This window comes from Chrysemys picta, chromosome 11 (assembly GCF_011386835.1).
Source record: "Chrysemys picta bellii isolate R12L10 chromosome 11, ASM1138683v2, whole genome shotgun sequence".
Taxonomy (NCBI): Eukaryota; Metazoa; Chordata; order Testudines; family Emydidae; genus Chrysemys; species Chrysemys picta.
The window spans coordinates 68,008,617-68,023,189 of record NC_088801.1 but is presented as its reverse complement, the minus strand read 5'-3'; the positions used below and the strand labels follow the sequence as shown (position 1 = coordinate 68,023,189).

General features: G+C 48.6%; 1 protein-coding gene across 1 annotated transcript in view; it reads left to right on the top strand.

The window, feature by feature from the left end:
• The window catches only part of ABCA12 (ATP binding cassette subfamily A member 12), a 139,099-nt gene that overhangs the window by 89,523 nt on the left and 35,003 nt on the right, over window positions 1-14,573 (top strand). Inside the window, exons 33-37 of the mRNA XM_024099735.3 lie at window positions 1,130-1,366; window positions 8,326-8,464; window positions 9,433-9,685; window positions 11,815-11,901; window positions 12,947-13,040. Coding sequence (XP_023955503.3) covers window positions 1,130-1,366; window positions 8,326-8,464; window positions 9,433-9,685; window positions 11,815-11,901; window positions 12,947-13,040 — 810 coding nt within the window. The remainder of the gene's footprint in view (window positions 1-1,129; window positions 1,367-8,325; window positions 8,465-9,432; window positions 9,686-11,814; window positions 11,902-12,946; window positions 13,041-14,573) is intronic.

The following is a 14,573-nucleotide window of genomic DNA, read 5'->3' as shown; positions in this document are numbered from 1 at the left end:
ATCCACAGAGAGAACTGGCTGTCAACCCTACTGCTATTGCTAAATGATACTGGGCCAGCTAAAACCCCCATGCCCCAGGGGCTGAGTGCTGGGCCAGCTCAGGGAGGAAGAGACTAACAAGGGGCAGCAGCCTTGAGTTTGCCTCAGAGCAGAGAGTTCTCTAACTAGGCCATTGACCCAGCCCCTGTGCCCCCCTGAAAGCTGAAACATAGACGTCCTCCATTCTAAAAGAGGAACAGGATATCATGGCAGGTTAAAGGCAAAGCTGCCTGTCAAATGTAAATTCAGTAGTTCGGAGAAACCGGCAGTGGGGAGAGTCCATGGGAAATGTCTTCCCTGGAGCGGAGTGTTATGCCACTTCACAGAGGAAGAAATCTGCTATTGATATTATGGTAGCAGCAAAAGCCCTGCCAGGCAGGGTACTTTGCAGACATGTGGTGAGAGACAGTTCATGCCCCAAAGAGCTCACAGTCTAAATAAATAAGAGAGACAAAGTAAATATTATTAGCTCCATTTTACAGGTGCGGAAGTGAGACACAGAAAGCCTAAGGCCCAGCTCCTCAGAGGGACATAGGTGCCGAACTCCAATTTAAATAAATGGGAATTAAGTGCCTACCAACTTTTCAAGATCTAGGCCTAAGGGTATGTCTACACTGCAGCTGGGAGTGAGCTGCCCAGCCTGGGTACACAGACTAGCACGAGCACGCTGAAAATAACTGTGTGGACATTGCAGCTTTGGCAGAGACGCAAGGGGTTGGGTGGGTTAGAGCTCAGGTGGCTAGCCTGTGTCTCTGCTGGAGCTGTATCGTACACACAGCTATTTTCAACATGCGAGTGCTAGTCTGTCTACCCAGGCTGGGCGGCTCACTCTCAGCTGCTGTGGAGACATACTCTAAGTGACTTGCCCAAGGTCACCTACGTCTATGGCAGAGCTGAACCTCGAACCCAGATCTCCTGCGGCCCTGTCCAGTGACTCAGCTGTAAGACCATTTCATCTGCCTTTGATAAAATTGGAATCTCGTATCTTGAAGATGATCGGTTCACATTACACTCGCAGATAAAGTCATGGGTTAGGAGGCTAGCACCCCTGATTGATATTTGATCATTGAGTAATATATTCTTTTCTTAGTGTCCAAACCAGACCCTGACAGAGGAGTATGACACCTCAGCAGTGACCTCCCTGATCCAGTCACACCTCCCAGAAGCTTATCTCAAGGAAGATGTTGGTGGAGAGCTTGTGTATGTACTGCCGCCATTCAACTCCAGAGTCTCTGGAGCGTATCAATCTCTTCTGAGAGCTCTAGATACCGGCTTGAGTGATCTCCACATTGGCTGCTATGGCATTTCCGATACCACCGTGGAAGAGGTATGGGTTCAACATCTTCTAGTTGTAATTAAATGATATGGAGTGTTGGTGATTAACTTTCCCAAAGATCTATAATTCTACTTTGGGGCCAACCAGCGACACGCATGGTGGGTTGTTGGGTTTTGGTAGGTTAGTCGGCTGGCTTTCCCCCCCCCCCCCACCACTGAGTTTTGTGCTTTGTTGCAGTTCTATTTTTTTTTTAAAGTCCAACAATGAGAATGTTCTGGCTCACCAAAAATTCCCACCTCGCTCAGTGTTTTTCAATATCTTCTTAGGAAAAAGAGATGATGGGGGTGGGGGAACGGGAGTGGTGATGTGCTACTTAACTTCTTTTGGCAATCCCAATGAATCAGGGTGTTTCGGCTGAAACAATCAGAGTGAGAGAGTTCGTAATATTAACATTTTGTATGTTGTCCATTATGCTTCAGGGTGAATACCATATAGGCCACTCAGAATGACTATCTCCGTCTGTCTGTCTGCAAACTCACAGAGACAGTGCTGCATCGTTTCCCATTCAGAAGCTTTAGTTCACTAACATAAATGTTTTCAGATGAAAGAGTAAATTCTTCAGAAACTGATGGGGGCCGCTGGAGAGGCATTGGTTCAGGTGCCCAGTCTGACCCTTTGGACTCTACAGAGGCAAAAATAATTGGGATCCCCAGAAAGTCTGTTTTCTCTATCCCAGCCAAAGTCACTGTGAGGCTAGTGTTGAGAATCTGCTGGCATTTCTTGTGAAGAAGATTTATTTCCCACTGCTGAATCATTAACTCCCAACAAACACAGGCATTCAGCTAAACGTAAAGTAATTAAAAAAAATTAAGGGCTAGGTTATCACAGCCCTTTCCTGGCAGTGCAGTAAGGGGGCAAAAGGCTCCCATTGCCCCCTTGAACAGATCTCCCTGGACTTGTCTTCACTGCAAAGTTAACTCGACTTAACATGGGTGTTGCCCATCCCCACAAAACCCCCTAACTTGAGTGCTTTTAACTTGGCTGGCCCAAGAAGCTGTGTCTTCAGTAGGCAAAAAAGTGTGTTCTTAACTTGAGTTCATGAACTTGTGAAAACCAAAAATTGCCTTAGATTTTACCTCATGAGTTAGCAGGTCAAGTTAAAAGCTAAGCTTCCCAGTAATCCTTAACTCGACTTGCTGACTTGTGTGACAGCCAGAAATTGCCTTGTCTTCACTACGATTTCACCTCAAGTCAAGAACGCACCATTTTTGCCTAGTAAAGACAAGACTGAAGAGGGTATAGGGTAAAACCTGAGTGAACACAACTTTTCAGTTGACCACATGACCACTCTGCCGTGCAGATACCGCCTATTGCCATTTGAGTGCTGCTAGTCTTTCAATGCCTTTCCACAATTTCCCTCATGTGCCCAGACAAGTTCTTCCGTAATTCACTGGGGAAAAGTTTAACCGTGGTGCTAAGAATCATGGAATGTGTCCCCAGAAGTCGGCGTGCTACACATAAGTTGGTGCAGCGCCAGTGCGGACACAGCAACTCGCGTGTTATTTCACAGTGTGGCCTCTCACTCGAACTAGGCTACTCAAGAAAAGTCACTTGAGTGTAGATAACTCAGGATAACTCCACAGTGAAGGAAGGCCCTCTCAGTGGGGCAAGCAAAGGCTTCTTACTCAGTATGCCCCACTGCAAGTGAACAGGCAGAGAGGGAACCCAGAGGGTTGGAGACTCACTCACTAGCCAGAGTAACTCATAGGGTGCACAGTAAAGAGGAAGCCACTCATAGACTCATAGACTTTAAGGTCAGAAGGGACCATTATGATCATCTAGTCTGATCTCCTGCACAACGCAGGTCAGATTCTCACCCACCCACTCCTGTAACAAACCCCTAACCTATGTCTGAGTTTTTGAAGTCCTCAAATCGTGGTTTAAAAACCTCAAGGTGCAGAGAATCCTCCAGCAAGTGACCCGTGCCCCACGCTGCAGAGGAAGGCGAAAAACCTCCAGGGCTTCTGCCAATCTGCCTCAGAGGAAAATTCCTTCCTGACCCCAAATATGGTGATCAGCTAAACCCTGAGCATGTGGGCAAGACTCACCAGCCAGACACCCAGGAAAGAATTCTCTGTAGTAACTCAGATCCCACCCCATCTAACATCCCATCCCAGGCCATTGGGCCTATTTACCTGCTAATAATCAAAGATCAATCACTCCATCAAAAGGGGCAAATTTACACCTCGTCCAGAGCAAGGAGGACAGCAGGGAGGGGACTTTAATTCAGAGGGGCATATCTGAATCTCACAATGCCTCATGAAGGCCTGGATGATAAGGAGACAAGCTGAATGGTAGTTCTGTTTTGTTGTTATGCTAGGGAATGATTGTGGGTATGTCTACACTATGGGATTAAAAACAGGTTGTATAAAGTCGAAATGAATGCGGCCACACTAAGCACATTAATTCGGTGGTGTGCGTCCAAGTACCGGGGCTAGCGTCGATTTCTGCACCGTTGCACTGTGGGTAGCTATCCCATAGCTATCCCATAGTTCCCGCAGTCTCCCGCGCCCATTGGGATTGTGGGTTAAGATCCCAGTGCCTGATGGGACAAAAAACATCGTCGCAGGTGGTTCTGGGTACAGCCTCACCTCCTCCCTCCCTGCCTCCCTCCCTGCATGAAAGCAACGGACGGCAGACAACCATTTTCGCGCCTTTTTTCCTGGGTGGGTGAATACACTGCAGACTCCATACCACGGCAAGCATGGAGCCCGCTGAGCTCAAGACAGCAGTCATGAATATTGTAAACACCTCGCGCGTTCTCGTGGAGTTTATGCTCAGCCAGGACCAGAAAAACGAGGCGAGGAGGCAGCGGCGGCGGCAGCGCAGCGACAAGCATGATGAGGACATTGACATGGACATGGACACGGACACGGATACAGAATTCTGTGAAACCACGGGCCCCGGTGCTTTGGAGATCATGTTGTTAATGGGGCAGATTCTATCCATGGAACGCCGATTCTGGGCAAGGGAAACAAGCACAGACTGGTGGGACCGCATAGTGTTGCAGGTCTGGGACGATTCCCAGTGGCTGCGGAACTTTCGCATGCGTAAGGGCACTTTCATGGAACTTTGTGACTTGCTGTCCCCTGCCCTGAAACGCCAGAATACCAAGATGAGAGCAGCCCTCACAGTTGAGAAGCGCGTGGCGATAGCCCTGTGGAAGCTTGCAACGCCAGACAGCTACCGGTCAGTCGGGAATCAATTTGGAGTGGGCAAATCTACTGTGGGGGCTGCTGTGATGCAAGTAGCCAAAGCAATCACTCAGGTGCTGCTACGAAAGTTAGTGACTCTGGGAAATGTGCCGGCTATAGTGGATGGTTTTGCTGCAATGGGATTCCCTAACTGTGGTGGGGTGATAGACGGAACCCATATCCCTATCTTGGCACCGGAGCACCAAGCCACCGAGTACATAAACCGCAAGGGGTACTTTTCAATGGTGCTGCAAGCACTTGTGGATCACAAGGGACGTTTCACCAACATCAACGCGGGCTGGGCGGGAAGGGTTCATGACGCTCGCGTCTTCAGGAACACTACTCTGTTTAAAGGGCTGCAGCAAGGGACTTACTTTCCGGACCAGAAAATAACCGTTGGGGATGTTGAAATGCCAATAGTTATTCTTGGGGACCCAGCCTACCCCTTAATGCCATGGCTCATGAAGCCATACACAGGCAGCCTGGACAGGAGTCAGGAGCTGTTCAACTACAGGCTGAGCAAGTGCAGAATGGTGGTAGAATGTGCATTTGGCCGTTTAAAAGGTCGCTGGCGATCATTATTGACTCGCTCAGACCTCAGCCAAACCAATCTCCCCATTGTTATTTCTGCTTGCTGCGTGCTCCACAATCTCTGTGAAAGTAAGGGGGAGACCTTTATGGCGGGGTGGGAGGCTGAGGCAAATCGCCTGGCTGCTGATTATGCGCAGCCAGACACCAGGGCAATTAGAAGAGCACACCAGGAAGCGCTGTGCATCAGAGAAGCTTTAAAAACCAGTTTCATGACTGGCCAGGCTACAGTGTGAAATATCTGTTTGTTTCTCCTTCATGAAAACCCGCCCCCTTTATTGACTGATTTTCTGTAAGGAACCCACCCTCCCCCTTCCCCCAGCTTTCTTTCAAACCAAATAAAGTCACTATCATTTAAAAATCATTTATTCTTTATTAATAGATTAGAAAAAGAGGGAGGGAACCCGGGTGGTATTTGGGAGGAGGATTGCTGGGAAGGAAAAAGCCACAAAGAAAAGGTTAAAAAAATGACAGCCTTTTGCTTGGGCTGTCTACTAGGGTGGAATGGGAAGGTGTACGGAGCCTCCCCCCCCGCGTTCTTACACGTCTGGGTGAGGAGGATACGGAACATGGGGAGGGGGAAGGGTGGAACAGGGGCTGAAGTGGCAGTCTGTTTTCCAGCAGCCGTTCCTGAAGCTCCACCAGACGCCGGAGCATGTCTGTTTGCTCACGCAGCAGCCCCAGCGTTGCATCCTGCCTCCTCTGGTCTTCCTGCCGCCACCTCTCATCTCGAGCGTCCCTCCTGTCCTCACGTTGGTCCCTCCTGTCCTCACGTTGGTCCCTCATATCCTCACGTTGGTCCCTCCTGTCCTCACGTTGGTCCCTCATATCCTCACGTTGGTCCCTCCTGTCCTCACGTTCACTGGCTTCTTTCCTATACTTTGAAACTGTTTCCTTCCACTCATTCAGATGAGCTCTGTCACTGCGGCTGGATTCCATAATTTCAGAAAACATCTCGTCTCGCGTTCTCTTCTTACGACGCCTTATCTGTGATAACCTTCGGGATGGAGGAGGGAGGCTTGAGGAATTTGCAGCTGCTGTAGGGAGGGGAAAAAAGAGAGAATTGTTTAAAAAGCTACATTTTGCAGAACAATGCTTATACTCTTTCACGGTGACCAACACTATTCACATTACATAGCACATGTGATTTCTGTGCAAGGTCGCATTTTGCCTCTTAATGCTGAGTGCCTGTGGTTTTGCTGCTAGAGATCACAGGTCTGGGCAACAGAATTCGGCTTGCATGCGGCCATGGTAAGCCATTGTCTTACAGCTTCTGCGCCCTCCTTTCCCACATACCAAGCATAGCCTGTAGAGTGCTGCGGTTTTTCTGTTAACATTCAGCAGCAGCAGAAAACAAAGTAACCCCCCCCCCTCGCCATGAATTCTCTGGGATGATCGCTGTATCCCTCCCCCCCACCGCATGGCTGGTATCAGGGAAGATCCCTGCAGGCACCAAACTAACCACCCCCCCCCGCCGCCGCCCCCCTCCCGCCATGAATTCTCTGGGATGATCACGGTACCCCTCCCCCCACCGCGTGGCTGGTAACAGGGAAGATCCCTGCTAGCCAAACGCGAAAAACTCAGGCTCAATTTCCCATCTGCGCTTGGCTAACTGCAGTTCACCGAAAATGTCAGGAATTTTTTTTTTATTTTGATTTGTTTTCAGAGCAGCCAGCCAGCTCTGCCAAAGACCCACATTCACAACTTGCTAATCTCTGGATAACACAGCAGGAGAGGGGAGTATGCGACAGCCCAGTAGGAACGGCCACCTCTGTCCCCTTAATTAAGTTCCCGTATTTCAACCAGGTTACCAGGAGTGATATCACTCTCCTGAGGATTACACAACAAGATAAAGAACGGATTGTTGCTTGAATGCCAGCAAACACCGGGACCATACGCTGCCAGGCTTTGTCAGGCAATGATACCAGATTACTTGCTGCAAGCATGGCGTGGTCAAGCGTCCTACCATGGAGGAGGGAATAAGGATGCACTGCCAAGAAACCTTCTGGCAAGGCTTTCGGAGTACCTCCAGGAGAGCTTCATGGAGATGTCCCTGGAGGATTTCCGCTCCATCCCCAGACACGTTAACAGACTTTTCCAGTAGCTGAACTGACCGCGAATGCAAAGTCAGGCAAAGTAATCATTAAAAACCGTTTGCTTTTAAAACAAGTTTTATATTTTAAAAGGTAAACTCACCTGAGGTCCCTTCCATGGGGTCAGAGTCTTGGGTACTGGCTTGGGAGGCTTGGGAGGGTACTTCAGTCAGGGTGAGAAAAAGATCCTGGCTGTTGGGGAGAACGCAGTGCTGTGTGCTCTCTGCAAGCTCATCCTCATCCTCCTCCTCCTCCTCTCCCCCATCGGCAGAATCCTCAGGCGTCGCTGATGAGACTATCCCCGACCCAGAATCCACGATCACAGGTGGGGTAGTGGTGGCAGCCCCCCCCTAGAATTGCATGCAGCTCGGCGTAGAAGCGGCATGTCCGCGGCTCTGACCCGGAGCGACCGTTTGCCTCCTTTGTTTTTTGATAGGCTTGTCTGAGCTCCTTCACTTTCACGCGGCACTGCTCAGAGTCCCTATTGTGGCCTCTCTCCATCATACCCTTGGAGATTTTTTCAAAAGTTTTTGCATTTCGTCTTTTAGAACGAAGTTCTGCAAGCACTGAATCCTCTCCCCATACAGCGATCAGATCCAGTACCTCCCTCACGGTCCATGCTGGTGCTCTTTTTCGATTATCAGCCTGCATGGTTACCTGTGCTGATGAGCTATCTGTGGTCACCTGTGCTCTCCACGCTGGGCAAACAGGAAATGAAATTCAAATGTTCACGGGGCTTTTCCTGTCTACCTGGCCAGTGCATCCGAGTTTAGATTGCTGTCCAGAGCGGTCACAATGATGCACTGTGGGATAGCTCCCGGAGGCCAATACCATCGAATTGCGGCCACACTATCCCTAATTCGAAATGTTAAAATCGATTTTGGCGCTACTCCGCTCGTCGGGGTGGAGTACAGAAATCGATTTAAAGGGCCCTTTACATCGAAATAAATAGCGTCGTTGTGTGGACGGTTGCAGGGTTAATTCGAATTAAAGCTGATAAATCCGAATTAAAGTCGTAGTGTAGACCAGGCCTGTAACTTGGAATATTCTTCTCTTTTGTTTTCTTGTCCTGTAGGTATTTCTTAACCTGACTAAAGACCTGGAGAAAGACAAACAGCATGATCCTGGATTGTCCCAACAGGTGCCTGGGCCCAGTGGACTAATGGACAGCAAGGAGATGTCTCTGAGCACTGATAGCTTCACTGAAAGAGATGGTACTCATTTAACGCGATTTTATTCCCAATTTATACCAACGGTAATTAATGACAACTAGACTGAGCATCGAACACATTGTCTCCTTTCTTTGGTTAAATACAGACCAAACTTCAGCCAACCAATTATCATCTGTCCAATACAAGTACAGTACATAATAGTTTTATAACAACACTGGTTTCTAATTGTCTAAATCACAAAAGAAGTCCTCGATATATTTTTTTACCCACCTTCTGTTAAATAAGTCCCTCCTTAGAACACAGGATTGGGACTCAAGAGAACCAGCTTCTATTCCTGGCTCGGTCCTTGGCCTGCTGGGTGACCATGTGTAAGTTATGTCACCACCCTGTGACTCACTCTTTTCATCTGTAAATGGGGACAATGAGACTGACCTCCTTTGAAAAATGCTTTGAGCTCTATTGATGAAAAGTGCTAGATAAGAACTGGGTATTATTATTATTATTATTATTTAATCCAATCAAATACAGCTCTCGGTAAAGGTGCAAATGTGCATCTGAGTGTAATCACCATAACAGATGCAGATGATTATTTATAAAAATTAGACCAGGCTCAAAGAAACTACCTGGAAAGACCTTTAATTTTGTGAAGTACTAGGGCAGAGTAAATGCATTAAAGATTGTGAGGTGATCAGATAGCACAGAAGGGGGAATGGGGGCAGCATATAAGTACTTAAAACAGGTAGACAGCTCGGTTCCTCTCACACACTGGCAGGAGTCTGTGCAAGAGAGGTGTGATGTAGTGACCTGATCTTGGGGTTCCTGAGTTCTAATCCCAGCTCTGACACTCTGGCCTTGGGTAAATCATTTAGCCTTCTATCCCCAATCTCTCCATCTGTAAATGGGAACAGCAATATTTACCTACCTCACAGAGGTGTTGGGGGGTTGATTCATAACTGTGAAGTGTTTTGACAATGACAGGTGCTAAGTGGGGTTCTCTTTATCATGCACAGACCAAGCCCTGGTCAGATCAAAAAGGGTGACCGGTTTGCCACTGCTGCTCAAGAAGACAACGGCCGTTTTCATTAAGAGGTTCCACCACACCCAACGGAACTTGAAAGGCTTTTTTACTCAGGGCATCCTACCCGTGATCTTTGTGACGGTAGCCATGGGCCTCAGCACATTGAGAACTGAGGTGGCTGAATACCCAGAACTCCACCTTTCTCCCTCCCTGTATGGTTCCTCAGGGCAGGCAGATTTCTTTGGGTAAATCTCTCTTTTTTTATTATTATTAAATCGTTTTACCGATTGTTTATAAAATGGCAGATTGTGCTGTCAGGAGAGTGACCAAGCAAATCCAGTGGACAAACGTTACACAGAAAACCATGTAATAATAAAGTCATATTCCTAGCAGGTCTGTCTGGGAGAACAGTTTTGCTAAACCCAGCAATCTGAAAACTTAAAAAAATAGCTTGAATAACTTAATATCTCTCCCTAGAAATTAACTCTGAAGTATGTGCTCTAAGGTGTCTATTGTATTTGTCATTGAAATCCACTTCTGACAGCAGCCATCTTGCCCAAAGGGATATATTTCACTTCCTTGTTGTAATGAGAAGAGGGGGTGTACCTATTCCCAACCCTGGGGCCTTCAGCTCCAGGCTACAAGATTACAGGTCTGGGACTCATGTTGTGGGCCCATCTGCCGCTCTCTTCCCATCTTCGTAAAAAAGCAGAGGCTCCATTATCTAGGCCTCACTTAACCAAACCTCTCAGTTATCCAAAGGTTAGTCATGTCTCTTCTCCCACCCCACACCTGAGGTTTGATTTCAGTATGTAAGCCCTTCCCTATTGAAGCCTTGGGGTCTTCCTAAGCATAAAGACTTCATTATGCTTAAAACCAGCCCCCGACTTCTCCAAAATCTCAATTACTCAAATGAATGTAACGTGCAGCTTTCTAATTCAATAATGACGTTTCCTGGCTGTCTCCAGTAGACCTGGTCCTTAAGTTAGAAATACCAAATTCAGCTCAAGCCTTCTCCCCACTGCTTTGTTGCTCTTAGAGTTCCTACCTTAGCACCGCTCATGTCCTCTCTTTCTAGCCAACTGCTATTTGGGTGGGGTGGGGAGCCAAAGCCACCTGCCTCAGTGAGTCAGCAGAACTCACATCCTCCATTCCCAGCATGACCTATTCCTGCTAACAGGGTGGGTTGTTTCAGGCAAACACTGCCAGATAGATGGGTTTGGAGGGAGGCTCTTCTTTGAGTGGACTAGAGTATTTTGGCTTCACAGAAGATGGGGGAAATGATGGAGGTGAGAATGGAGACATGTACCTGTTGTAACTACATTACCTGAAATCACAGTAGATGGTTCTCGTTTGAAACGAAATTCAGAACAGACATAATTGTATATGTCAAAGCGACCCCCCTCAGGCCTGAATTCAGCACAACACTGAAGCATATATGCAGGGCCGGCTCTGGCTTTTTTGCCGCCCTAGGCAAAAAAGCCACCCGCCGCCCCCAGTGCGGCAGGGGAAGGCGCCAAGCCCGGCCGTGGGCCCGCAATCCCCGACCGGCCAGAGCGCCGGGAGCAGGGCGGAGAGCCCGGCCGAGGCTCTCCGCTTTCCCCGGTGGCCAGAGCGCTGGGGGGAGGGCAGCGAGCTCGGCCGGGGCCCCGCTCTCACCGAACGGCCGGAGCGCCGGGGGGAGGGCAGCAAGCCAAGCCGCGGCTCTCAGTTCTCCCTGACCGGCCGGAGTGCCAGGGGGAGGGTGGCGAGCCTGGCCGGGGCCCCACTCTCACCAAATGGCCAGAGCGCCGGGGGGAGGGCGGCGAGCCCGGCCGCGGCTCTCCGCTCTCCCCGACCAGCCGGAGTGCCGGGGGGAGGGCGGCGAGCCCGGCCGGGGCCCCGCTCTCACTGAATGGCCGGAGTGCCGGGGGGAGGGTGGCGAGCCTGGCCAGGGCCCCACTCTCACCAAATGGCCAGAGCGCCGGGGGGAGGGCGGCGAGCCCGGCCGCGGCTCTCCGCTCTCCCCGACCGGCCGGAGTGCCGGGGGGAGGGCGGCGAGCCTGGCCGGGGCCCCGCTCTCACTGAACGGCCGGAGTGCCGGGGGGAGGGCGGCGAGCCCAGCCGGGGCCCCGCTGCACCGCCCCCCTCCAGGCGCCGTCCCAAGCACATGGTGGGCTGGTGCCTGGAGCCGGCCCTGCATATATGTAACTTTAAGCATATGAGCAGTCCTGTGGAAACCAGTGGAACGACTCTTATCCTTAAAGTTACTTGCAGCACCAGGGCCTAAAATAATTCATTTCCAATCCTTATTTCTTTCAGTGGATGGGTTTTTACTACTGGGTCCATAATGAAAGTACCTTTAACATGTCTCTCTTTCTTTGTTAAATCTTAGGAACTTTAATGAGACCACAGATGCTTTAGTTGCTTCGATGCTTTCTTTCCCTGGAACAGATAACACATGCTTGAATGAAAGCAATTCGTAAGTAGTTCTTCGTCTCCTTCTTTTTAAATTCCTAATCTGTAAAAAGGAAATGACATAAAATTAATAACTGTCAGGTATTAATAACATCCTTTGATCATCTTCAAAATGCTTATACCCTGGAGACACATCAAAAAAAGCTTCATCTTTTGCCAGAGTTCCCAAAGATAGACTCACGTTTTGAAGCAATCTGATTTTAAAACTCCTTAAATTTATGAAGAAAATCAAACTGTGCTAAACTCGAAGGACTAGATTGTGCAGCCGACACTCACTGTGGTGAGCACTTACTTCACTGAATTTATTCACATGAATAAGTTCTCATCATAGGTGGTAAGGGTTACCCTGTAGTAAATATAGACCAGTACTAATACCTTGGGTACTAATCAACATGAGGAAGCCTATCACAGTCTAGCCTCGGAGGCCAGGTAAACATCCAAGCTTGAAAGCTCTCGTATCTTTTGGCTGAGTGGGAGAGGATGGGGTTACCTGGGATTTTACTGCTCAGTCTTCAGGGGGTCAGTGCAGTAGCTGCTGATAATTCCTGAGTGACTTAGTACATTGTGTGCCGTGCAGAGAAATATTTGTGCTGCCTAGACACAATTTGTCAGCCATCAGAGGACTATCCAATTAATGCAACATCCCTGAGAGCGGGGTTGTTTCTTTTGTAAGATAATTTTGGCCTCTTCATGTTAACTTCTTAGGCTGCTTGCTAGGGGATTTGAAGCAGCCTCACCAGGCTCTTTCTGAGAAGTCTCACACCATAATTGCTAGAAACAGATCTAGCCAGAACCATTAAGGAACAAGGCCAAGCGCCTCATCAGCAGAGCTAAGCAACCGGAGCCCCCAGTGAAGTCAGTAGGAGCTGAGGGATGTTCAGCACTTCCCGAGAAGCACCCTGGCCCAAGGAAAAACAACAATCTCTGCTATGTGCTACGTATGCTCTGTCATCTTCATTCCATTCACTAGGACTCTGCCATCATGCAATTACATGTCGCCTGCTTGCCTGTATACAGAAAACCTCAGGGTAACGTGTGCTCATTTTCAGGGTGTGTTTGAACGACAGCATGCTTGGCCAGTGGGTATTCCATGGAAACCAGAGTACTAGATATTCTGCGTGCAACTGCACAGACAGCAGCCAGGTAAAGTTGAGTTAAACCTTAATGGGGGAGAGTAAATTTAAAACACTCAAGAGGTACCTAGTATCCTGGGACCACATGGCTCACAGACCTGGCATTGTGCACTCATTACCACCAGGTCACTGCTTCAGATTCATCCTAGCTTGTGTTAAAGTAAGGAGCTCCTAGAGGCCCTAACTGGGATCAGAGTCTCCTTGTGCTGGGCGTGATGCACAAACATAGTGAGAGGCTGTCCCAGTTTGCTTACCGCTCAAGGCCCCGCTCCTGCAATCACTTATGCGTGTGTTTAGCTCTCCTACTGCGAGTAGCCCCAATGATTTCAATGTGTTTGCAGGAACGGGACCTAAATGGACAAAGGGTGGAGGAGAAATAGGTCTGACGCGGTGATATGATCCCTTCTGCCTTTAAACTCCACAAAACAGAGGCACGGGGATGTGAAGGAACCCAGGCCTTCTGAGTCTCAGTACAGTGCCCCAGACACTGGACCATGCTGCCGACCCATGATATTATCATCATAGCTGGCATTAAATGGCACCCTTGTAGCTAGTCTAAGCAGAGAGGTCACGGGCTGGTTAGGCACAGAGGGTGAACTAACCTGTTGGGCCAGATCCTCAGTTGGTGCCAACTGGAGTAGCTATGACAGTTTACACCAGCTCAGGATCTGACCCCTGATGTCTAGAAGTATCGCTCTAGATCAGAGTAGAGGCACATTGTTGAGGAGTGGTGATGATGGGGAAGGAATCGCTGCTTCCCCATGTGCTGAATCTGATCTGTAGGTGAACAGAAGACTGCATTCTCCAGGGATGTCAATTTAGCACCCTTGACAAGCACTGAATTCACTTAGAAAATTTTGGCCAGAGCAGGGGGATTGAATACCATGCTCCAAGGGTCAATCACACACTTTTGGGGCTGTATTTTGTATTCAGGAGGATAATTGCATTCATTAGAATATTCTCGTTAGATGAAAGTACTCTATTATTGGCATTCGCCATCAAGAATATAAACTTTGTGCAGAAGTCTGGATCCAGCAGCTTTTACTGTGCCTTGTCTTATACATTATCATTATTACCTAGTATTTGTTTATTTGCATGGCATGGGTACCTACAGAATATGGGTGACAGGAAGGGATGGAGAACTCATTGCAGGGGGAGATGCTTGGAGATTGGGGCCCCACGATAAACACCCAAACTGTGCGGGTGCTTTGCTGAACCACAATAATTCTGAGGTCCTGATAACTATGCTAGGCCTCAATTCAGCAAAACACGTAAGAGTATAGTTAGGTTTAAGCACGTGTCCTAATCTCATTGATTTCAATGGCACTTCAGCATGTGCTTAGCTGAATAGGGGTGGATTTAAGCCTGTGCTTAAACTAAGGCACATGTGTAAGAGTTTTGCTGAATTGGGGCACTAATCAGAATGTATGTCCCAATGCTACAGAGCACCGGACTCCTGTCTTTGTGAAGAATTGACCCTTGGGGGGGAAATGTAAATTTTGCCTTGTGATGTTTTTAATTAAAGGAACAATTTTTAAAATTT